General features: G+C 42.6%; 1 protein-coding gene across 1 annotated transcript in view; it reads left to right on the forward strand.

Moving 5' to 3' along the window:
* The first annotated feature begins 1,577 nt into the window (after positions 1-1,577).
* The window catches only part of ROS1 (ROS proto-oncogene 1, receptor tyrosine kinase), a 97,433-nt gene continuing 74,849 nt past the window's right edge, over positions 1,578-24,161 (forward strand). Inside the window, 7 exon segments of the mRNA XM_074989117.1 lie at positions 1,578-1,794; positions 4,786-4,836; positions 9,723-9,782; positions 10,796-10,822; positions 12,050-12,110; positions 18,726-18,874; positions 19,807-19,945. Coding sequence (XP_074845218.1) covers positions 1,672-1,794; positions 4,786-4,836; positions 9,723-9,782; positions 10,796-10,822; positions 12,050-12,110; positions 18,726-18,874; positions 19,807-19,945 — 610 coding nt within the window. The 5' untranslated portion in view covers positions 1,578-1,671.

The raw sequence follows: 24,161 nt of genomic DNA on the forward strand, positions 1-24,161 counted from the left end.
TACACTGTGCCTCCCCACCCTTTTCCGTGGTCTTGCCTGAGGTGCATACAAGCACTTTACTCTCATGAAAGGTAGCTCAGCATTGTGGCATATTGAAAACTATATTAAAATGATAAGATATCATTTGAGATACAGGCTAGCGGCCATTGCAGGAAGTGTGTGTCGTGGGACTAAGATTAGCAGTCAGTCTGCAAAGAGTAAGGTGGGTGGAGCTTGCACTTGTCTTGGAAGCAGCCAACTTCGTGTATCTCTGTTTGGGTTCTTGTGCATCTGGCTTCTGTTGCAAGTTTCCAGAAAGAGTATTTTATGCTTTGTATCTCATTTCTTGGTGTGTGTACTGTGAAAGTGCTGAGGACTTTGAAAGCAGCCTGAGGAGATACTTGAAGAGCTCCAGGGACAAGCTGTTAGGAGCTGCCAAAGGAAAGGAGTAAGCTGTGTTCCACAAGGGGCTTCACTTGGCACATTCAGGATATTTGCCTCTTTTTCACATTAAATATTATGACCCTGATTTCTCCCTGGGTTTCACCAGCCTTCTGCAAAGTCATGGACCCAAAGTCACATGTGTAATTTTACCAATTTAAACTCTTGACTAACAGATTGTGCTTGGTTATCTATGAGTTAGTTGGATGCCTACACAGATGATATTGTAAGAATGATTAAGTCCATCTTGAGATTTACATCTGTTGCCTACAATTTAATGTCTATAGATCTCCCTTAGAATTTTTAAAAGTAAACTCTTCAGGAAACATACTGTATCTTTGGGCTTGTCCTCATGCAGGCTTGCATTAGTTTAATTAATGTGGTTTAATTAAATCTGAGTAAACCCCTGTGTGGATAAGCCTATATTTATTTGGGTGGCTTATTTTGTTTTAGTTTCAATATTTTCCTAATAAATTTAAGATAGACAAAAATAAGTCACTTTTACAGTGAAATGTGTCCATTCAGTCTTTTGCAGCAGTCTTCTGCTCAAGTGAAACTGGTGCAGCCCTTTGTATGTGTTTTTTTTTTAAAGTACATCGCAAAATGTTTGGGGGGCAGGGGAGGGGGCTTCCCTTGCTATCAAAGCAATGTTTTTAAAATAGTGACAATTACAACATCAATAATTTTAAAAGTAAATGGGATCAGTGGACAAGCTACTGTATTGTCATTTCATGTACAGTATAACCCAACCAACCTCACAACTCAGATGAGTTTTGAGTTTATATTGACCTCATGTACCATTTTTGAAAACAGGTATTGTAAATAGTCTCAGCTATGATTGTACTGGCCAGTGTGGATTATTAGTTAAAGATGTTTTAAGGTGTTCTTTACCGCATCAATGAGCACAGGTGTGTTACCAGGAGCCATTTTTAAAAACAGTGATACCAGGATAAGATCACATCACTTAGTTTCCTTTTCACTTCAGCAATAAGTAGTCATGCAACCTTTCATCCGTCGGCACTTTTGTCTGAGTGGTTTAATAAGAAACTTATTAAATAGACGTTGCACAATTTCAAGACAAGTGATCCAGGAAGCCCCAAATTCATAGAATGGACGGATTCACAAAAAGGATTTTACTAAACCTTAGAACACTAAAATGCAGTTTTGTCTCTGGCTTCTAAAATCCATGGAACAATAAGATTGAAACAAGAAAAGTAGCAGACTGCCAGATGAAACTGTTGTGCTCAAGCTATGAGGAACATCAATCTGTGGAAGCCTCAGCTACTCAGTCTTCTGTATGTTTGCTGTCTCTGGATTTCTACAGTGCATTGTACTTTCTTGATTAACTGTCAGAATCTATGTACAGGTGGACTGGTAAGTTCTGGAAAAACTATATTTTACTCTTGGTTATATGATGGTTGCTACCCCACTTAGTATTTTCTAATGCAAAGTACTTTATTTGAAATTGTATGTAAAGAACTTTTGTGGTCAAAACTGGGGGCTGAAAGTATGTTTTTAAAATTGAGTTTGCAGCAGAGAAAAGGATATTGTACTAATTAAAGGGGAAACCCAGTTAATCATCCTATATGAATTTTATTTCTCCTGTTAAAATGACATATCAGATTACTGTAACTAGGAAGAAACTACAGGAAAAAATAAACAATTCTACTTATTGGAGTTTCTTTTTAATAGACTGTCTAATCTACATTTTAAACTGTAACATTAGCTAGTCAATATACCCTTCTATTCCTATGGGTTTTTCACACAGCAAAATGGAAAAAAAATAAAAATAGGAAAGTGGAATTGTAAAATCACAGCGATTGGCAGATGTAGTACCTTAAACTTTTGAGTTGTTGGTATCTCTTTAAATAGAAGAGTGGGTTGTTATATCTTTAATCTTATGTTTTTGTAGTGTTCCTTTGGGTACTGAAGTGGAATTTATTTGTTTTGTTTCTGGTGATGGATAAAGATGATAAGCACAGATACTTGCTGAAATGTAATCAATAATTATACTTCATATTTCATTTTTATCTGGCTTGTAGTATGTCAACTAGTCTTGTCCAGAAGACCCTGTTCTTGTGTTTGTGTGTCTTCTGGCTAATCAGCTCTAATACTGACAAACTTATTGATTATGGTAATGAAATGTACAGGATGCTTGTACAAGGTACATGGTCTTATTAAAATGGCCAGTCTTCAAAACCTGTTTCTGAAGCATAAAAGAGCCCTGGAAGCAGTGAAAGGGTTTCTTGCTATGAGCTTAGGATGTAATACAGGTTGAACCCTTCTAATCTGGAACTCTCTTGCCTGGAAACATCCATAATACTCCATGATTTTAGTTAGCTAGACACCCGCTTATTCTGGGCGTGGCCAAGTTTCCTGTGGTCCGATATAGCTTGTTTACAGGCACCAGTCCTGGCTCTCAGTGTTCTGTGCTGTTATTTAGCTGTAATTTACTCCTAAATGTCTTCTAAGAGCCCAATAATCAGTGAAAATGTTGGTAACATGCTGGACAATGATGTCCTTCCATGATCCAGCAAATTCTCTGGTTCAGCACCAGTCAGGTCCCAAGAGTGCCAGGCAAGAGAGATTCAACCTGTAATATCCCTAACAGGGATTCTTTTGTTCAGAGGTGTTGACTTCTGTGCTTGACCTCCTCTCCCCACTCCAGGCCCTGCCCCACTCCATCCCTTCTCCCAATCCCCTATCCCACCACTTCCCAACCCTACTCCACCCCTGTCCCACCTCCTTCCCAAGAGCAGCCTGTCCTACCTGCTCTCCTTCCCTCCCAGAGCTTGAACACCATGAATCGGCTGTCAGAAAGTGCTCTGAAAATGGTGGGAGGGAGAGGGAGAGGGAGGAATAGGTAAGTGACAGGCTGCCTGTGCATGAGAGGTGCAGAGGGGAGAGGAGGATGGAAGAAGGAGCTTGTGCTAATGGGTGCTCTTTATGCATTAATTTTTTCCAATGTGTGCTTCAGCCCCAGAGCACCCACAGAGATGGCGCCTGTGCTTTGATACATTTTTAAATAAATCTTGATTGAAGAACAACTGTCACTCTTCATAGCAACTTTAAAAGCCAAACACATGGCACCCACATTCAGTATGTAACTTAAAAATATTATGACTGGGACTGAAATGAGAAAAAGCCAGTCTTGAGGTCTCAACAGTTCAAAGCTCCCATTTCCCCTCAGTTCAGAGGGTACCTGTGTGATCGCACCTGCTGTGGAACTGTTTTGCATTGGACAGGTTCTTAACCGTTGCCACCCTGTATACCTTTTATCCTGCCAATTCTCATGCATGTCCAACTTTGCTCATGAGAGTAGTGCCCTGCTTAGCGTCAGAAATTCTTGTAGGATTATAACATCTGGCCCCACATTCAGATACTGAAAGCTGGTGAGATGCATCCTAGAATCATTTGCACTTCTGAGCAGGTGCCTGGTCTTGCATACTTCAAACCCCATGCTCTGGGAATAGGAACTATAATTCTGAGTCACTTTTGGTAACAGGAGAGAGTCAGTTGCCATGTGGCTAGATATAGCCATTTCAGAAGGAAACCAAAGGATAAAAACATTTAAGTCAAAGAAAAACATTTAAGTTAAAAAAACAAAATCTGTAACATGCATTTTGAAGGTCATAGCCAGTTAGACTTGTACACAGATTTGTTTATTAAGCATTTATTATTGGCTTAATAAACCAGAATAAATTTGAGAGGGCTTGGAGAAGAGCCACTGAATGATTATAGGATTGGAAAAAATGTGCCTTATAGGAGCTTACTCTGTGTAGCTCAGCAAAGAGAAGGCTAATCATAGTCTATAAATACTTATGTAGAGAATAGGAATTTGATAATAGGATCTTCAAACTAGCAGCCGTTGGCACAGTAAGACCAAAGAACAGGAAGTTGGAGCTAGACAAGTTTAGATTGGAAATAAGGCATAGAACATTAACAGTGAAGGTATTTAACTAGTGGAACAATTTGCAGAATGTCATGGTGGCTCACTAATAATTTTTAGCAATTCAAGATAGGCTGTTCTTTTAAGAGAGATGCAGTAGTTCAAAAGGAATTATTCTAGGGAAACTCCATGGCCTTCAAGAAGTCACTAGGTCATCACTATATTTACTTCTGGCCTTAGAATCTATAAGGGCCAAATTGTTCTTGAGATAACTTAATTGATTCCATCTGACTCCACCAAATTCCATATCCTAGTGATGGTTTTCAGTTACTCTCAAGCAAGTGAAAAGCAATTGTAATTTCAACAATAATTTAAAATATTTCATGTGATGTGGAAAGAAAGGAAAATGCTGCACCTTTAGTAGAGGAAGTACTGAGCGTCTAAACTCACTTATAAATATATTGGTTCATTTACAGGAAGGAGAGGTTGGCATTAATGCTTGCAATGTTAGTGACATCACTGTGGCGGTGAGTAATTGTTTGCATTCTTACCCTCTTATTGCTGTAGAGATAACTAGGGTGCAATGGTCACATTAACCGATTGCAAGGGTGGTGGATCATAGTAAGACTTAATGTCCATAGGTAAAATTCCATTGGTTGCATAGGAGTTACACCTACTTACTGAAGGCCTGAGTTTGGCTTGTTTTCTCAAAAAGACATGAGTTTTTTTTTAAAATAAAGAGTGCATTTGCTGTAGCGGAGCACAGGTCTCAGTTCAGACTCCCATTTCAATTTGGCATCTAAGACATTCAGAATCAAGAAATCTTGGGGATAATTTGGACCACCATCAGGATCAGTGGTCCCATGAGTAGGATGCTCGTGTTTCCTAAACATCAGATGGTACAGTGCAAAGCTCACCTGAGCTGTCCCTCACCAGAGGGGCTGCCAGAGCTGCTGCAGCCTGGGGCTGACCCCCCACGCCCCTGGACTCCATGACACCTTGGGCTGGGGCTGAAGCTGACTTCCACTGAGCTTGCCACTGCCTAGTACTGGGGATGGCCCCTCACCTCCCCAGGTCCATGCTGCCCAGGGCTTGGCCTGAGCCCTGTGCTGACTATGACTGGGGCTGACTCCAGAGCTCTGTGCTGTCCATAGCTGGGACGTGGGTTGAGTGCCCAAGCTCTGTGCTTCCCACAGCTGGACCAGAGTCTGGCCCCCTCACCTCCACCCCAGTGTTCTTCCGTGCCCCTTAAGGGTTGCACTGAATTTTTTGTCTCATTTGCTCTTGCCAGTTGATCAGCTCACAAGAACAAATAGGAGAAATGCCCATTTTTACCAAAGTAGGACTGGGACAGAGCTTAAACAGGGGACAATCCCAGTCAGAACAGGATGTAGGGTCCCTGTGCCCATGAGAGGCACATAAATGTCACTGTTGCATTCTGGGTAGTCTAATCAATTTTAAATAACATGCATTCTCTCTTCTCATAAATTTGTGAGGGAGCAAACTAAAAATACTATTTTAAAAATGTGTTAGATTTCTGTAGAGTTATAAATGTTTGGGTTTATTCTGGAGGTCTGTTCAGGTTGACACAAGCTTTTGGTGTGGTGATTTTTAGAAGGAGCAGCTGCCTTTACGAGAGGTTCCCTTGGAGATCTTGCATCTCTCACACAGTTTTCCTAATAGGCACAGGCCCCTTGAGGGCTCATGCCCACTTATTTGCTGGATGCAATCATCAATGTCACCCACAGTCCATAGTGACATACATTCTGTCTGAAAATGGCCTTGGTGTGTGTATGTGTTGTGGGGGGTGATGGTGTCTTAGCATAAAAAACTAGAACAACAAGAAGTCTTGTGGCACCTTATATATTAACAGATATTTTGGAGCATAAGCTTTCGTGGGCAAAGACCTGCTTCATCAGATGCATGAGATGAGATGCATGACTTATGCATCTGAAGCGGGTCTTTGCCCGTGAAAGCTTATGCTCCAAAATATCTGTTAGTCTATAAGGTGCCACGAGACTTCTTGTTGTTCTCGAAGCTACAGACTAACGTGGCTACCTGTCTGATAAAAAAATAGACTATCACAGTATATACTATGCAGTGCTGCCCCACTTGCCTACATGTATTTACTCTGATCAAGAGTTGCCAATTATCATTTTTTATGCTTTGTGTTATTTGGTGTTCTTCATAAAGCCCCACTCTTAGAGTAAGGTGACTGAGACTGAGAGAAAGTCCACTTTCATTTTTAAAGGAAGTTTGTAAATCTCTTGGAAGCAGAAAAAGATTCAAATGTAATTAACACAATTTCAAAACTAAAATATTAAAAAATCCAACTTGTATTATTATTTAATCTCCTGAAGTTAAGTCAGTATTTTGATTTCTGGAGGGCACATTTTTGAATATTTGCAGATGTTTATTCAAACACTCTATCAGCGAGTCAGTAGTAGACTTTGCAAGATCACTTGCTCTGCCTGGCCAGATCCGAGAAAGAGCCCCATGATGGGAGTGAATTGATTAATTTGCTCCCTTCCTAGAGCAGGAGATGAACTGTAGCTCCCTTGGCCCAAACTTATTCTTTGCTTTGTCCCTGAAGCTTTGCAGCTGATACCAACTCTCTGAGAGTGGAGTATAAAGCTGCAGTCTAGACCAGTGGTTCCCAAACTTTTTGGCATCATGCTCCCTTTTTGATTTTTGAGAAATCCTCAGGCCCCCCACCTCTTGTTTCCTACCATCCAACCCCACCTTTTAACAAAAAATTCAATTAGTAATTTAACATAAACATACAAACCTGGCATGAAAAATTTATTTGAAATTTTAAAATAAGCACAAATAGTTTTTCTTGGCCCCAAAATTTAATAAAAATGTAGTTTAACATCAGAAATAGCAGAAACAAAATTAAATTAATGTGAAGAATGATGCTGCATTTTCTTTGTGAGTTGGGAAATCTTAGGTGTGAAAGGTGAAAGTGTGCAATGCAAATCATTTTGTACATCCAGTTAATTTTTGTTTAACTTTTAATGTGACTAAGCGTGAAAAGCTTTTTTCACGGTGGTATGTTGACGAAAATGGAAGAATAATGTGTAGCGCTTCTTCTCCAACTTTCGAATACCTTGGGAAATATTTTATCCAAAATTCCCCCAAGCTTGAGTTTCCAAAATTATCTTTTGTACTTGAATCATATTTTATTTTGAGGGTTTGTTCTTGAAATTCCTCTGGCAATGAATCAACATCGACATTCAAGGGTTTGTGTATTAATTTATGAATGGGGTTGCCAGAAAAGTTGTCTGGAAAATAGTGGATGAATTCATCAGCAAGGCAGTCCAGATAAAACAGAATTTTGTTCTTCACATCCTTTTTACAAAGTTCTTGGAAACCTTCATTTTCAGTGAGTGATGAAAATGTCAAAAGAGATGAAAAGTTAGGTGTCTGAGCTCGTGTTCGACATTTCCAAAGCTTTTTTTCCTCATACATGCTTTGATGGCATCATGGTGTGCTATAATGTTTGCAGCATTGGTTCCTTGCAGCTTCAAACTGAGGTTGTTCAAAGATGCAAAAATGTCCACAAGGTATGCCAGTGAAAGTTGAATGGACTGTTGAGCAAACCACAGACTTGTGGTTGTGAGGGTGTAGGAGTTTAGGCTGAGGCTTATGAGGGGCTCAGGACACAGGGTTTGGGAGTATGAGGGGCTCAGGACACAGATTCGCAGTATGCAGATAGTGCAGGACTATTGCGGCAGAAGACTGGGAACGTGAAGAGGCTCAGGAGAGGGGGTTCCAGTGTATGATAGGCTCAGGACTGAGAAGTGTGGGGGGCGATACAGGGGGTGTTATGATACTGTGACTGGGTGGGGGCTTGGCCCTGCTTGAGGACTTGTTGGCCAGGCGTCATTTTTAAATAAAATATGTCCAACACAAACCTTTCAGCATTGTCTTTATTTATGGGGTGGGGGGACCTGTTTTGGGGCAGGGGTCACTGGCCCTCAGAAAAATAAGTCAGGCACCACACAAGTGAGATGAATAAATAAATAAATAAATAAAATCCCTCCCAGCCCCCCTCACCCCACTGAGACATCTCCCTCCCCTGGCATTCCAGCCCCATGAGGGGAGGGGAGGTAGGACTGAGGCTCAAGGCCTCAGGACAGATTAATTTTTCTGGGATTCCAGGGTTAGTGTAATGTGTGGACCCCCCCCAACACACTCTGATGTGGGGCCAAAGAAGAGGGATCCAGTGTGTGGGACAGGGCTGCCAGTGAGTGGGGGAGGGATGGGGTGCAGAATCTGGGTGGAAAATAGGGTACAAGAGCAAGCTGTGAGCTGGAAGCAAGGGCAATGGCTTCAGTAGCAGGAGCCCCAGCCTCATATTGGCTCCTTAAAGAGCAGCTCAGATATGGTGGTGCACATGCCAGTGCCAGAAAAAAAGGTGGCAGAATGCTGTTCCTCCAGGGAAAAAAAGTCCTGGCACGAGGTAACGCCAATGTGGGCTCTTTCTTGAGGTGGAGGGGATTGACAAGAGGGAGAGGGGCATGGGGGCTGGGTTGCCACATGCTCATGGAGCTGCAGAGGTGAGGGATCATCCCCAGTGGTAGGCAGCAGGGAGCTCAGGAGAGGTCAGCTTCAGCCCTGGCCCAACGTGTCATGGAGCATTTGCACAGCTTTTTTGTCAATGGCTTCTGTCGACAAAATTAATTTTGTGTGTAGACACTCCATGAGTTTTGTTTGCAAAGCTCTGTAGTGTAGATGTTGCCATTGGCTATGGTTACACTACAGCACTCTCAGCTAAAGACATTGTTGGAAGAGTTTTCCCAGCAAAACTTCTGTTGACAGAGGGCAGCCACAGACAAAAGCAAATCATGAGCATGCTCTGGTTTGTTAACAGAGTAGTCAGACTGCCTGGCTGCTCTCTTGACAAAACAAGCACCCGGAAGCACAGCAGACGGGGCTGCCCATTGTTGTGGATGCCCTGTCTGTCAAGAGAGGCCCCCTGAGGACATTTACACAGCTGTTTTGTTGACAGAAATCTGTTGACGAAGTCGTTATGCCTCGAAGTTTTGAGGCAGAACACTGCTGGCAAAAGTGCTGAGTTTTGTGTATAAACACTCCACAGGTTTTGTTGTCAAACTCCTGTTTTGCTGACAAAACTCTCTAGTGTAACCATAGCCATAGTGTTTAAGCAGCTCACAGTCTGTAACATATTTATTTTCATAAGATACAGAAGTGCTGTTAACCCACTTTACACATGAAGAAAGAGGCATAGAAAATTTTTATGACTTGCCCAAGGTTATATCAGAAGTCTATGGCAAATTAAGAAATTGAAACTAGGTTTTCTAGGTTAGCATCCTAACCAACGGGCCATCCTTCCTCCTTGCTTGTCTGACTGCCGCCTTTAACGTATCTATTATTCACTGTCTTTCAGTGCACACAGGGATGTCAATTTTGGAATGCAACAGTGCAAAAAAGTTGTCCACTGCAATGTGTAAGTACTGTGTTAGTCATGAGCCTACTTTCTATGCTTTGAATTTTGTCTGTTTAATTATCCAAAAGTACTATATACCAAACCAGCCTTTTATTAATAAAAAATGTAATAGCCATCATTTGGTTTCCAATAAATTGATATGGTTCCTGTTGGAATATGTAGCTTCATCTTATTTGTTCAGAAGTTTTTGAAATAGAGTACATTCACCTGAGAATCATGAGTTCTTGGCATGGGGGTGCTTCATAATACAAATCCGTGTTATGTCTGTCACAATGCGTGGGAACAGAGAATACTTAACATTCAGTGAAAATTAAACTCCCCTGCTGGGTTTTCAGTTCGTGAGAATTGTCAGTGTTCAGCAACTTTCTGCACCAGCCCCCTCAGTCCCTCTCTTTGCAATACATCGTCACAATGTTTCCTGCAGTTAACCAATAGTATCTGGACAAGAACTAGCAGATTTCCAGACAGTTGCCAGGGAAATATTTGAACTTACTTCCTCGCTAAGAGAAATTGGGTCCCTTTCTTGAGAAATCTGGTACTGCATCAGACTTAATGTAATTCAAGTGCAGGCCTTCCTGTTTTGAATTTGGAGTTTCTTCATTTATCACTGAAAATCTTCCACTGTATAATCTCTGGCTATGTCTACACTGGAAGCATCTGTCTATGGAAGTGTCTGTCGGAAGAGATGTTCCAACAAAACTTCTGCCGACAGATCACATCTACACATAAAAGCGGATCGATCTTTTGATCCACTCTGTTGACAAAAGTGCCTCCTGGAGTGCCTACACGGCTTTTTTTGTCAACGGTTTCTGCCAACAAAACACATTTTGTGTGTAGATGCTCCAGGAGTTTTGTTGACAAAACTCCAGTTTTGTGTATATTACTCTCTAGTGTAGACATAGCCTCTGTACATAAGAAATGCCTGATAAGCTGATATTCCCTTATTTGGAATATCAGGCTATTAAGGACTATGTTCCTGCTAAGCACATTTCTTATTGTTTGCTTCTCTACAGAATCAGAGCTACATCAGAGCATGTGAGGTAAGTTCACAAATGGAGTATAGAATTCCTCTATTTTTAAGCCTGCAAAGTGGAAAGGGTGGTCTGATGACTAAAGACTAGACTTGGGCTCAAGAGGTCTGAGTTCTATTCTTGGCTATGCCATAGACTTCCTGTGTGATGTTAATCTCTGTGGGCCTCAATGTTCCTCTTGTAAAATGGAGTAATAGTTCTCTTCCTCATAGGGATGTTATGAGCTACTTCACTAATGTATGTGAGTTGCTCAAGTCATCAGGCCCAACAGCCACCATGGGCCCCAGGGTAAGGTGGGAATAGGGGGCTGGCTCCACACTGGAAGGGATGGGGCCAAGTGCAGATGGGGCAGGCCTAGGGAAGTCAGCCATTAGTGCCACTCAGACTGCAGTGCTGACCCCCCATATCAGAGATGCACAGAGCACCACTGCTATGATGTTTCAAAGAGGCCCAGAGCTCCAGCCACCACTGTGGCCAAAGTATCAGTGACAGACCCCCTTTGAAACACCAACCCCTATGAAACTGCCCCTTTGCCCTGCCCCGGGTACCATCTCAGATACTGCCGTGATAGATGCCTGTGAACAAACAATGCAGCATGCATCTCATTAAATGCAATGCTCATTGCACGTGGTATTCTTGTAGCAGTTGAACAGTACCTTTTCCAAGAGCAGTCCCATTAAAGTTAATGGGGGCACTAGTGGAATATACGGGGTTTTGTTGACAAAACTCACGGAGTGTCTACACACACAATGCATTTTGTCGACAGTCTGTCTACAAAAATTGGCACGTCTGCTGACAGCGTTCTGCCTCCTCATGATAAAGAGTAACACTTTTGTCGACAGTTTGCTGAGCATCCAGTTGGCTGTTCTGTGGAGAGAGTGGCTGAGCAGTCTGGCCTTTCTCTGTCAGCAGAGCAGATAGCTTCTTCGATCTGCTTTTGTGTGTGGACGTGATCGGTCACCCGAAGTTCTGCTGGAAGATCTCTTTTGACAGTAACTTCTTTTGGCACATCACTGTAGCATAGACATAGCCACCCCGATAGGGAATATCGAGCCTTATCCAATGCCCATTGAAGTTAATGGAAAGACTGCTATTGGAATGAGTAAGGTGTTAATATTTTTAGAATAAGTGTAACTACTTTTCTGGTATTCCTGAGTATTAGAAATGTATCTGGATGCTTGTAACAAGACATCTCTTTGAACCAAAACTAATCTGCGAGCTCTATGTCTTATGTAGAGAGCTTCCTGTAAGTTTGGCTGCAGCTGTGCAGAGGAGGCATATGGAGCTGAAGTACAAGGTAAACACAGTGTGTTATGCAGTAACCTATGGTTTGATGAACTCATTTCTAGGGGTATTGTTTTGCTTTTTCTATCTGATTTTCTTTGAACAGGGCCAGGAACAAGTTGTTCCTTTCTCTTTCTTACATGGCTATTGTAGCTTATAAGTAAGGAGATGACTGCTGTATTACAAAAAGCAGGCTTTTTCTGCCTGGAACTTGGGAATTTTTGGATATAAATGTAGAAGTGTATGGTGGGATTTTAAAAAGCATGCAGCTATGGACTAACTGTTTGTGTGGACAGAAACTCCCTTGATTTCTATGGGAGCAGTTTGGCCAGTTCAATGCATTTGAATCCCACCCTGAGTGATCTACTTAGGGATGCTTGAATAATTTGCGCAGCCATCTCACCCTCACACATTTCTGCTGTTGGAGGGAGCTCATGGAGGGCTTCTGGAGACCTGGGGGGAAGGGGACCGGAGGGGGCCACCTCCCTGGGGCTCTTGGTACTCCTTCCCTGTGAACCACAGTAGACCAGACTGTAAACCCTGTCTATGAGGAGTGGGCAAATACTGGCCAGTTGGATGGATCTGGTCTGCCAGGCTTAGGGGCCCACCAGGGACTACCTCTAGATTCATCTGCACCTCCACAGGCATTGGTCGATCACAGTACTTGTTGGCCCTTGATTGCCCAGTGGGAACATCGGGAAGTGGCACCACTTCCTGCTGCTCCTGTTGGCTGCAGATGGCAATCTGTGGCGCATGAGAGCTGTGATCGCCTGATACCTGCGGAGATGCAGGTAAATATAAAGGCAGCAGCTACTGCTTTTACATTGCCCACCCCTTTTTTATATGATGGAAACCACTTGAGGCCAGGGGATGCAGAACTCCTAGTTCCAGAACTTGTGGATTTACCCTAGCTGACTGGAAAAAATTAGACATTTCCATTCATCGGAGCTTTACAATAAAAGCTCTCCTGAGCTCTGCATCATAATAAAAACATAATTGAAATGTTAGCATGCTCCTTGTTGCTTTGAGAAGTTGGAGCCTCACGTTCAATTTCAAATCAAGTATATAATCTCTGCAGGTTGTTCATGTTACTCTGTAGCTTCACAAACAACAAGCAGTCCCAGAGCACCTCTGAGACTAACAAATGTATTAGGTCAGGAGCTTTTGTGGGTAAAACCCACTTCCTGCATTTATGAGCTCATGACCTAATAAATTTTAGTCTCTGTGGTTGTGTCTGGATTGCAGAGATTTGTCAGCAGAAGTTTGTGCTGGAAGATATCTTGCGATAAAACTTCTGTCAACAGAGCAGGTCCAGACACCGAAGCACATCTAAAGAGTCATCTGCTCTGTTAATAGAGAGCAGCCAGACAGCCTGGCTACTCTTGCGACAAAACCACCACTTGGAACACCGTCAGCCAAGGGTTGCTGGTCACCAGTTCCTTCTGGGAGCTGGTTCCGGAGCCCTCTGGAAAAGGGAGCTTAAGGAGACTCTTCTGCACAGCCAGTGGCTGACCCTACTGGGGGCTCGCCAACCCCTGTGAGAGATAGCAGAGCTCTTGCTGTGCCTGCTGTGTTTGTCCTGTATTTGGGGGTGACACAGCTGGTTCCTGGGTGCCAGGCTGCCAGAGCTGCCCCTGGCCTTGTGATGGACCCACACGGACATGCTGCAGCTGGTACTGAATGTTCCTCAGCAAGGGTGAGCCTGAGGGCACCTTCAGGGATGGCCCCCTGGCTGCAGGACTTGCACACCTGCACCTGCCCCACCCCAGGTGCACAGGCAGCTCTGGAGGCACTGCACTAGTTCAGACTGGTGGTACCGGCTGGTCATGGAGCTGTGAGATGATCAGCTGGGGCTGCAGAACTTTCACATGCAGAAGGCTGCCTTCCTGGAACTCTGTGCCTGGCTCACCCCTGCCCTCTGGAGATACAATGCCTGGCTGTGGCCCGCTATCTCAGTGAAGAAGGAGGTTGCAACTGCCCTCTGGAAGCTTGCCACTCCCGATATCTGCTGCTCAATGGGCAACCAGTTCAGCATGGGGAAGTCCATCATCGGGGCCCTCCTTACTGTGTCCCTCTAAAGGGGGACCCACGGGAAGTGGGGTCAGGGGGTGTGAGGGGTGGGGTTGGGGGTGAGGGGGAAGCCCCCTTCCTACGGGACTGTGCCATCCCTCTCTCACACATCCCTGCTGCTGGAGGGGATTCATGGGGGGCTTCTGGGGAGCTGGGGGGGAGGGGACAGGAGGGGGCCAGGCTCCCACTCAGGGCCCAGGTACTCCCTCCCTCAGTCCTTGTCGTGTGTTTGGTTACCTCCCGGCTGAGTAGGGTCATCCGTCTGGGAGACCTTAACAAAATTGTGGCTGGATTCACTGCTCTGGGGTTCCCAAACTGTGTCAGGATGGTAGATGGAACCCACATCCTGATCAGTGCCCAGAGTATAGTGTGGCCAAATATATCAACTGGAAAGATTACTGCTCCATGGTGCTGCAGACCCTGGTCAACCACCATGGACAGTTCACGGCCATTTACTTGGGCTGGGCAGGTTGGGCACACAACACCTGCATGTTCCACAACTCTAGCCTGTGCCGGAGGCTGGAGGAGGGTATAGTCATCCCCTGGCATGAGCTGGCAATTGCAGACATGTAGATGCCATTCTGCGCTGTGGGGAATGCGGGCTACCTACTCATGCCATGGTTGATGAAGTCCTATACCACCCAGCTGGACCCCAGCCAGAAACCATTCAACAAGTACCCGAACCACTCCAGGATGCAGGCCGAGCAGTCCTTCAGCTGCCTTAAGGCATGATTCAGGTGCCTGCTCACACCCCTCAGCATGGAGGAACACAACATCCACTAGGTTGTGCGAACTTGTTGTGACCCGCACAGCATTGTTGGGGGATTGAGGTGGGCCTTCCTCCTGGGATGCAGGGGGGCTGCCAGCTGCAAGTGGCATACCTACGAGCAGCCAGCCACAGCTGCCATCTGCCAGGCCCATAAGGATGGGCTGTGGATCTGGAAGGCCTTGAGGGAGAACTCACACAGATCCCAGTAACCCTCCCCAGGGCCACCCCGGTGGGGGCCTCAGACCCACAGCCCTATCTCATCCTCACCAAGACCCCTTCCTTTAGCCCCTCCCCCCCAACCCCTGTAAAATGGAGAGCGGTGTGCGTGTGGTGAACAAATAATTATGTTTTACTGTTGAGTAGTAACAGAGAGTCAGAATCATAGAACTGTAAGGATGAAAGGGACCTCAGGGGGTTGTCTAGCCCAGCCCCCTGCCTAAAGCAGGATTAACTCCAACTAAATCATCCCAACCATGACTAGTTTAAGCTGGGGCTTAAAAACCATTAGGGACGGAGTTTCCGTCACCTCTCTTGGTGATACATTCCAGTGCTTCACCACTCTCCTGATGAAATAGTTTTTCTTAATAGCCAACCTATAGCTTTCCCTCTATAACTTCAGACCATTGTTCCTTGTTCTGCCATCGATCACCACTGAGAACAGTCTCTTGCCATCCTCTTTACAGCTCCCTTTCAGGAAGTTGAAGGCTACTGTCAAATTGCTCTTCAGTCTTCTCTTCTGCAAACGAAATAAGCCCAAATCCCTCAGCCTCTCCTCTTAGGTCATATGCTCCAACCCCTTAATCATTTTCATTGCCCTCCACTGAAACTGCTCCAATGCGTCCACATCTTTTCTGTATGCGGGGGGGGGGGGGGGGGAGCCCAGAACTGGACACAATACTCCAGACAGACGTGGCCTCACCAGTGCTGAGTAGAGGGGAATAATAACTTCTCCAGGTCTGCTGGCAAATCTTCTCCTAATACACCCTGATATGCCATTAGGCTTCTTGGCCACAAGGGCACACTGCTGATTCATGTCCAGCCTCCCATCTACTGTAATCCTCAGGTCCTTTTCTGCTGCACTACCACTTACCCAGTCAGTCCCCAGCCTGTAACAGTGCTTGGAATTTTTCCGTTGCAAGTGCAGGACTCTGCACTTCTCCATGTTGAACCTCACCAAATTTCTTTTGACCAAGTCCTCTAATTTATCTAGGTCACTCTGGACCCTATCCCTATCCTCCAATATATCTATCTGACCCCCTAACTTAGTGTTATCTGCAAATTTTCTGAGAGTGTAATCCATTTCCTCATCCAGGTCATTAATAAAGATATTGAACAGTATTGGCCCTAGAACTGATCCTTGGGGCGCTCCATTTGAAATTGACTGCCAATCAGACATTGAACCATTAACCACTACCTGTTGGGTCTGTCTGTCAAGTCAGCTTTCCATCAATCTTACAGTCCATGTATCCAATCTATACTTCCTTAATTTATGGGCAAGAATGTTGTGGAAGAGTGTATCAAAAGTTTTGCCAAAGTCAAGGTATATCACATCTATTGACTTCCCCTGGTCCACAGAGCCAGTTACCTCATCATGGCTATATCTACATTTACTAAAAACTTCAAAATGACCATGCTAATGGCCAAATCGAAGAATACTAATGAGGCGCTGAAAGGACCTCTGTGTAGACGAGCTGGGGGTGAGCAAACTGCAACACTTTCGAAGTGCCGCGGCTGGCAGCATGCTAATGAGGTGCTGAATATGCATTTGAGTGCCTCATTGGTATTCTTCAATTTGGCCATTAGTGTGGTCATTTTGAAGTTTTTAATAAGTGTAGACACAGCCGATAGAAGCTAATTAGTTTGGTCAGGCATGACTTGCCCTTGGTGAATCCAAGTTGACTCCTGTGGATTGCTTTCCCCTCTTCCAAGAGCTCCAAAATGGATTCCTTGAGGATCCCCTGCATAATTTTTTCCAGAGACTGAGGTAAGGCTGACTGGTTTATAGTTTCCTGGATTGTTCTTCATTCCTTTTTTAAAGATGAACACTACATTTGCCTTTTTCCAGTCATCTGGGATCTTTCCTGATCTCCTCGAGTTTTCAAAAATAATGGCCAAAGGCTCTGCAATGACGTGCCAATTCCCTCAGTACCCATGGATGCATTAAATCCGGATCCATGGACTTGTGCAATACTAGCTTTTCTAAGTAGCTCTTAACTTGTTCTTTCCCCACTGAGGGCTGCCCACCTCTTTCCCATACTTCATTGCCTAATGCCATAGGTTGGGAACTGATCTTGTCTGTGAGACTGAGGCAAAAAAAGCATTGACTACTTTAGCTTTTCCTTCACCATCTGTCACTAGATTACCTCTCTCACCCAGTAACGGTCCCTCGCTGATCACTCTCCTATTGTTAACATGACTGTAGAAACCCTTCTTGTTACCCTTCACATTCTTTGCTAGCTGCAGTTCCAATTGTGCTTTCACTTTCCTGATTAGCCCCCTGCATTCTCCAACAGTATGTTTATACTCCTTAATCATCTGTCCAAGTTTCCACTTCTTATATGCATGCTTTTGGAATTTGAGATTGCCAAGAATTTCCCTGTTAAGCCAAGCTGGTTGCCTACTATGTTTGCTTTTCTTACTGCATGTCAGGATGGTTTGTTCCTGTGCCTTCATTAAGACTTCTTTAAAACACTGCCAGTTCTCCTGAACTCCTTTCCCCTTCAAATTTCTTCCCAAAGGATCACGGCCATCAGTTCTGTCAGGGAATCAAAGTCTCTTTTTCTGAAATCAATGGTCTGTATTTTACTGCTCACCTTTTTTCCTTTTGTTGAGATCCTGAAATCTACCATCTCAAGGTCACAGCAGCCCAGCTTGCCACCCACTTCTATTTCTCTTACTAGCTCTTCCCAGTTTGTGAGCAGTAGGTCAAACTGTGCATGGCCCCTGATTGGTTCCTTCATCACTTGTACCGGGAAGTTGTCCCCAACATTCTCCAAAAACTTCCTGGATTTCTGTGCACTGCTGTATTGGTCTCCCAACAAATACCAAAGTCCCCCATGAGAACCAGGGCCTGTAATTTGGAAGCTTCTCTTAGTTGTCTGAAGAAATCATCATCTACCTGATCCGGCTGTCTATAGCAGTCACCAACCACAACATCACCTCTATTGCTTCTGCCTCTAAGCTTAACCCAATGACACTCAACTGGCTTTGTGCCCTCCACATACAGGAGCTCCACAAACAGTGCAACTCCTCCTCCTTTTCTCCCCGACCTGTCCTTTCTGAACAGTTTATACCCTTCCATGACTGTGCACCACTTATGTGGGTCATCCCTCCAAGTCTCCATTATTCCAGCCACCTCATACTTCTTAGTTAGTCTGTAGTCTAGTAAAAAAACCCAGCAGTCATGTAGCACTTTAAAGACCAATAAAATAATTTATTAGATGATGAACTTTCGTGGGACAGACCCACTTCTTCAGATCTGGAGATATCGTCACTGATTTCAGTATAGCTGCACCTGCTTACACCAGTGATGAGTTTGGCCCAGTTAGTATGAATGTGTCCGTTATGTTATAACATTGTTGTGGCTTATTCTGTAACTATTTTCCTGATGTGCATTTTTATCAGCTTCACAACTGATGAGTGTACTAGGTGTGTCATCACAGAAGTGTATTCCAGTGTAACATCCAGTCCTTTACAGAGTACTGCTGCATTCTTCTGCTGCCCAGAATACCTCAGTGAGAAGGTTAATCACTTAAGCCCTGTTTGTGTGTTATTGGTTTCCCCCCTCAGATTATTTGAACACACCGACAGCACCATTTGCATCTGCCATTGGAAGCCACAATGTGACACTGAGGTGGAAGTCAGCTAATATCTCTGGTGTGGCATACATTATTCAGTGGAAGTACAATCAGCTCCCTGGAGACTGGAGGTATGCTGAGGTGAGAGAGGGAAAATAGTTCCCACTTCCTTTTTAAAATTAACTTTTTAATAAAACAACCTTGTCTAATTCACAATCCAATCATATTTCAATTGGAAAGTTGCTCTTCACTTTCTCTCCTCACCTGTATTGCTGTTGTACTCTGTGACAGAGTTGTCACATTTCACATTAGAAGTGGCTGCACTTCCATGCTGAATGACACGTTTTTTTATGTATAATTTGGCAAGATTGTAAAGCATTTTGAAATTCTATGTGTAACTTTGTTATGTTAATGGTGGATTGTTGAGAGTATTTTTCTGATTATTTTTTATCTGAATTTATTTGGGTAAAATGTTGATTAAGTATATTTCTTAGGCACCCAGAAGCCTCTAGATAAGTGACAAATTTACTGATGTTAGTATATGTCATGTTTTACTACTTTATGTTTGATTTCTTTAAAATTAGAATATTCTTTAAAATTAATTTAGCCTGGAAATTAGAATGTTTTTAACTTCAGAGAAGTGGGGTTCTGAAACAATAGGGGCAGCAGGGGCATATAACCTAACTGGTTTTAAGATGAATCTTACAAATTTAGGAACAAGATTATATTTGGGATTGCCTGAGATAGCAGGGGATTTGATCTGACCCAGGAGATCTCTTTCAGTCCTATGTCTGAAGTTCCTAATGTTGTGTTCCAGCCATCCAATATTTGATGAGATCTGTTAGTGGGTTTTGAAGAAAAGGAAGGGAGTGGAGTTGGTATGTAATATCTGGAGAAACTGAACCACATAGAACTTGTTTTGCTTTAGAGGAGATTCTTGGAGTTAGGGCTGTGACATGCTAATATGTGCATATTGTTTTATATAATCATATCAGGCTGGACTGAGATCCTACCAGCTAACTCCAGATAGATGAACAGTGACAATAATTATATCTGTGTGTGTCTTGCTCTAGGTAGTGTCTGAGCATTCGTACACAGTGAGTAACCTTCAAGCCTTCACAGAATATGTGTTTCGAGTAGTTTGGATCATCACATCTCAGATGCAGCTCTATTCGCTCTCTAGTCCCAGTTACCGGACTCATGCATTTGGAGGTAATTTCACTGTTTGGTCACAGCTTTAAGGGCGGTGCTAAAAGTTTTAGTTGCTTTAAATGACATGATTCTAAAGCAGAAAACTACTTATCATTGACTTTCATAAAAAAAAGCCATACTGCTCAGACCAATGGTCAATCTAGCTCAGTATCTTGTCTCAGATGCTTCAGAGGGAATGAACAGAACAAGGTCATTTTGAGTGATCCATATCCTGCCACTAGATAATTTCCTGAGGGTCTCTTACAATACTAACCTTCTGTGATTCATCCAATGACAGCCTCTGGCTGTTGGAGGTTTAGGAGCACCTAGAATATGGGGCTGAGTCCCTTACCGACCTATCCTTCAGGGATATTTATTACATGTCTATTCCAGTTATATCTGCCTTTCGCAATATCCCTTTGTGGATGAGTTTCACAGGTTGACTATGCATTATGTGAAGAAGTACTTCCTTTTGTTTGTTTTATACCTTCTGAATATTGATTTCAGTTGTAGAAGAAAACATAGCAATGACTGTGTGTTAAATGCCCTTTTTCAGTTTCAGTGATTGGACAATGACCATCAGTATATATGGTGTGTGATTGGAACCTACAGTAGGGGAAGAACAGATTATAACATACATAAGTGAGATGTCTTTAAGTCAACAGGGTCTGACCAAACACATTCTAAAAAACATAAGAAAGTGGATGAGGAGACGTCTGAAACGTTAGCAATTATCATTGGGTACACATGGGAGAGATTCTAGAGGCCTGAAGAAGGGGTAAATATAATACCCCGTCTATAAAAGGTGGAAAAAGGATAGCCCAAGGTTTTATAGACCAGTCATCTTAACTTGCATACCCAGAAAGATGCTGAAGTTAATGGGTTAATCAAATTGTAAGGTGACAAATAACAGACAACATGGATTTGTCAAGAACAAATCATGCCAAACCAACCTAACATCCTTGTTTGATAGGATAACAACTCTTGTGGATGGGAGAAGAAGCAGTAGATATGATGAATCTTGATTCTAATAAGGCTTTCAGTACTGTCTCCCTGATCATCTCATAAGCAAACTAGGGAAATACAACCTAGACAAGCCTAACAGAAGGTGGTACAACTGGTTGGAAAACTGTACTCAGGGTATCGTTATCAAAGGTTTGCAGTTGAACTGGAAGGCCATATAGAGTGGGGATTTGAAGAGATCTATTCAAGGTCCAGTTGTATTCAATTTCTTCATACGTGATTTGGGTAATGGCAAAGTGAGTGCACGTACAAATTTTGTGGGTGAAACCATGCTGGCAGGGTTTGCAAGCGCTTAGGAGGACAGGATTAGAATTCAAAATTATTTTGAGAAGATGGAGAAATGTTCTGAAATAAATATCATGAAATTCAGTGAGGACAAATGTAAAGTACTACACTTATTAAGGAATAGTCAATTGCATGCATACAAAATGGGAAAAGACTTCCTAGGAAGGAGTACTGCAGAAAAGGATCTAGGGGTACTAGTGGATCACAAACAAAATATGAGTCACTACCACCAGTATAATACTCTTGCAAAAAGAGCAAACATAATTCTGGAATGTCTTAACAAAAGTATGGTAAGCCAGACTCGAAAAGTAATTCTGCCACTGTGCTCAAGACTGCTAAAATTAGAGTATTGGGGTCCAATTTTGAGCTCTGTCCTTCAGGAAATATGTGGACAAACTAACTTCAAAGTAGATCAACAAAAATTCTCAAAAGTCTAGAAAACATAATCTGTGAGGAAAAGTTGAAAGAACTGGTAAAAATTTAGTTCAGAGAAGACTTTTAGCCGTCTTTAAGTACATAAGAGATTGTTATAAGAAGGAGAAAAATACAGTGTTCTACTTATCTACTGAGGGCAGGACAAGAAGCAATGGGTTGTAAATTACAGAAGGAAGATTTAGGTTAGATAGTAGGGAATAGCTTTGGAAATGTAGGGTGTTTAAGCACTGGAACAAATTATTAAGGAGGTTGTGGAATCTCCATCATAGTGCTTTTTTTAACAGAAGAGTTTAAGCAAACACTTCTCAGGGACGGTCTAGATGATATTTAGTTTTGCCTCGATGCTGGGAACTAGATTATATGACTTATCGAGGTCTCTTCCAGTTCTGTATGTCTTTGATTCATCAGGTGACTCCAAGTACTCATATTATGTGAAGCATTAAATAACATTTCCCTTATTCACTTCCTGCACACCATTAATAATTTGTAGACCTCTGCCATAGTCCCCCTTAATCATCTCTTGTCTAAAATAAATAGTCTGTATTTTTAATCTCTCCTCATATTGAAACTGATCCGTACCCTTAATCAATTTCTTTGCTCTTTTCAGTATCTCTACATCTATATTAACATATCTTTTTGAGACAGAGCAGTCAGAACTTCATGCACTATTCAAAGTGTGGCCATACCATAGATTTATATAGTGGTGGTATGCTGTTTGCTGTGTTATCTACCCCTTTCAGAAACATATGCATTGTACGTTGTAAGATTACAACGTGCTTGGTAATAGTACTAGGGAAACTTTAGCTTCCTTGAAAGTGCTATGGCTGAATTTTCAGATATGATTCTTGCTTTGTCTCTACAAAAAGGCACGTGGAAGTATGTGGTTCCTCAGAATTACGAGAGCAGACTGAATCATTGGGTGCTCAGGTACCTGACCTACATTCACATGGTTTTGTGAGTGCAAATGCCTTGATGATTATTTTTGTAGACACAAAACTAAGGGCTGACTTAACACTGTCTGAAACTTTGGGATTGATAAATTATTCTGCATTTTTAGAGTTTCTTCAGATTAAAGTGTGTTTAGTTGCAGCAATAGAGTGGAAAAAGCCCGATAATCTTATGTGTCTCTGCAGTAGTGGAACAATGATGACTTGTAATCCGTTTGTCTGACTCAGTGTTTTTAACCACCTTCTGAATGAGTTTTCATTTCAGGTATTTATTTTCAGGTGTTTACACAGTTTTAAAATTACAATAGTAAGGCTGAAAGAAAAAGAGGAAAAGCTGAAACAATAAGGTTGAAAGAAAAAATAGAATGGACTAAAACCATCAGAAAAAATGAAAATCTCGCCATCACATTTTTAACTTTAATTATGCATACATGGAAAGTTCATTTTTAAAAGAAAGGGCTGTGGGCAGAAGAGGGAGAAAATATTGTACGGATATTTTCCAACTTTCAAGAAGTCCTCTTGATCCATTTGTATGCCAGTATAGAGAATCACAGGCTACTAGTGTGTCTCACTATTTTTACTTTGTTTTCTATAGTTTATTTTCCTTGTATGGGCTATGAGGTATAGATGTTAACAGATGCCTCATGGGATGAATGCATTGTGTATTCAGAACTTTCATATCTTTTATACAATTATATTTAGCATTGTTTGGGTAGTGTACCTGGTTTTTTTTCTTTTTTAATATTTACAATGTGAAAGTTGTGTCTTTGTTCTCAAACGTAATTTTTCACATTATCACTAGATAATTTTTTTGGGCTTTCATATTGATAGTGATAGCATTTTTAACACGTCTTGCTGTTGTCGAGATACATAGGAGAACATGTCAAGTCTCTTACATGTGAATATTATCTCACTATTATAAAACAAGAAAAATAAATCTCTACAAAGGTTCATCTTGTTACTCTTTGAACTCACATGTGATTGCATGTTAACTGTCATCCTGAGGTAGCACTTGAGTCCACTAGAAATTTCAAGTTCCCTGTATTTGCAGCAGTTGTCTTAGTGCAAATGCAGCACGCTTCAAGTGGCATATGACCAAGGTTCATCGTAGAATTTGGTCCACTGTTTGAATCATTAGCTTCTGTGTTGTGGGTTGGATACTAATGAGGCGTCCAACACAAATGACTGTCTGTGCACCCCTTTGTGGAAACTGGTATTTGCGTTTGGTAGGGGAAAGGAGAGAGAGTACTTGTTTTCAGCTTTAGGATTGAAAACGCGTTGGCTACGCTTACACTACAGCAATCTGTCAACAGAAGTCTCTGTCAGAAGAGATTTCCCAACAAAACTTCTGTCAACAGAGTGCGGCCACACACAAAAACCAATTGGAAGAGTGCTCTGCTCTGTCAATAGAACGGCCAGACTGCCCAGCTGCTCTCTCAACAAAACAGGCATCTGGAAGCACAGCAGACAGGGCTGCCCATTGTGCTGGATGCCCTGTCTGTTGAGAGAATGCCCCCCAGAACATCCACACAGCTTTTTTGTCAACA

Source organism: Carettochelys insculpta, chromosome 3, assembly GCF_033958435.1.
Source record: "Carettochelys insculpta isolate YL-2023 chromosome 3, ASM3395843v1, whole genome shotgun sequence".
Taxonomy (NCBI): domain Eukaryota; kingdom Metazoa; phylum Chordata; order Testudines; family Carettochelyidae; genus Carettochelys; species Carettochelys insculpta.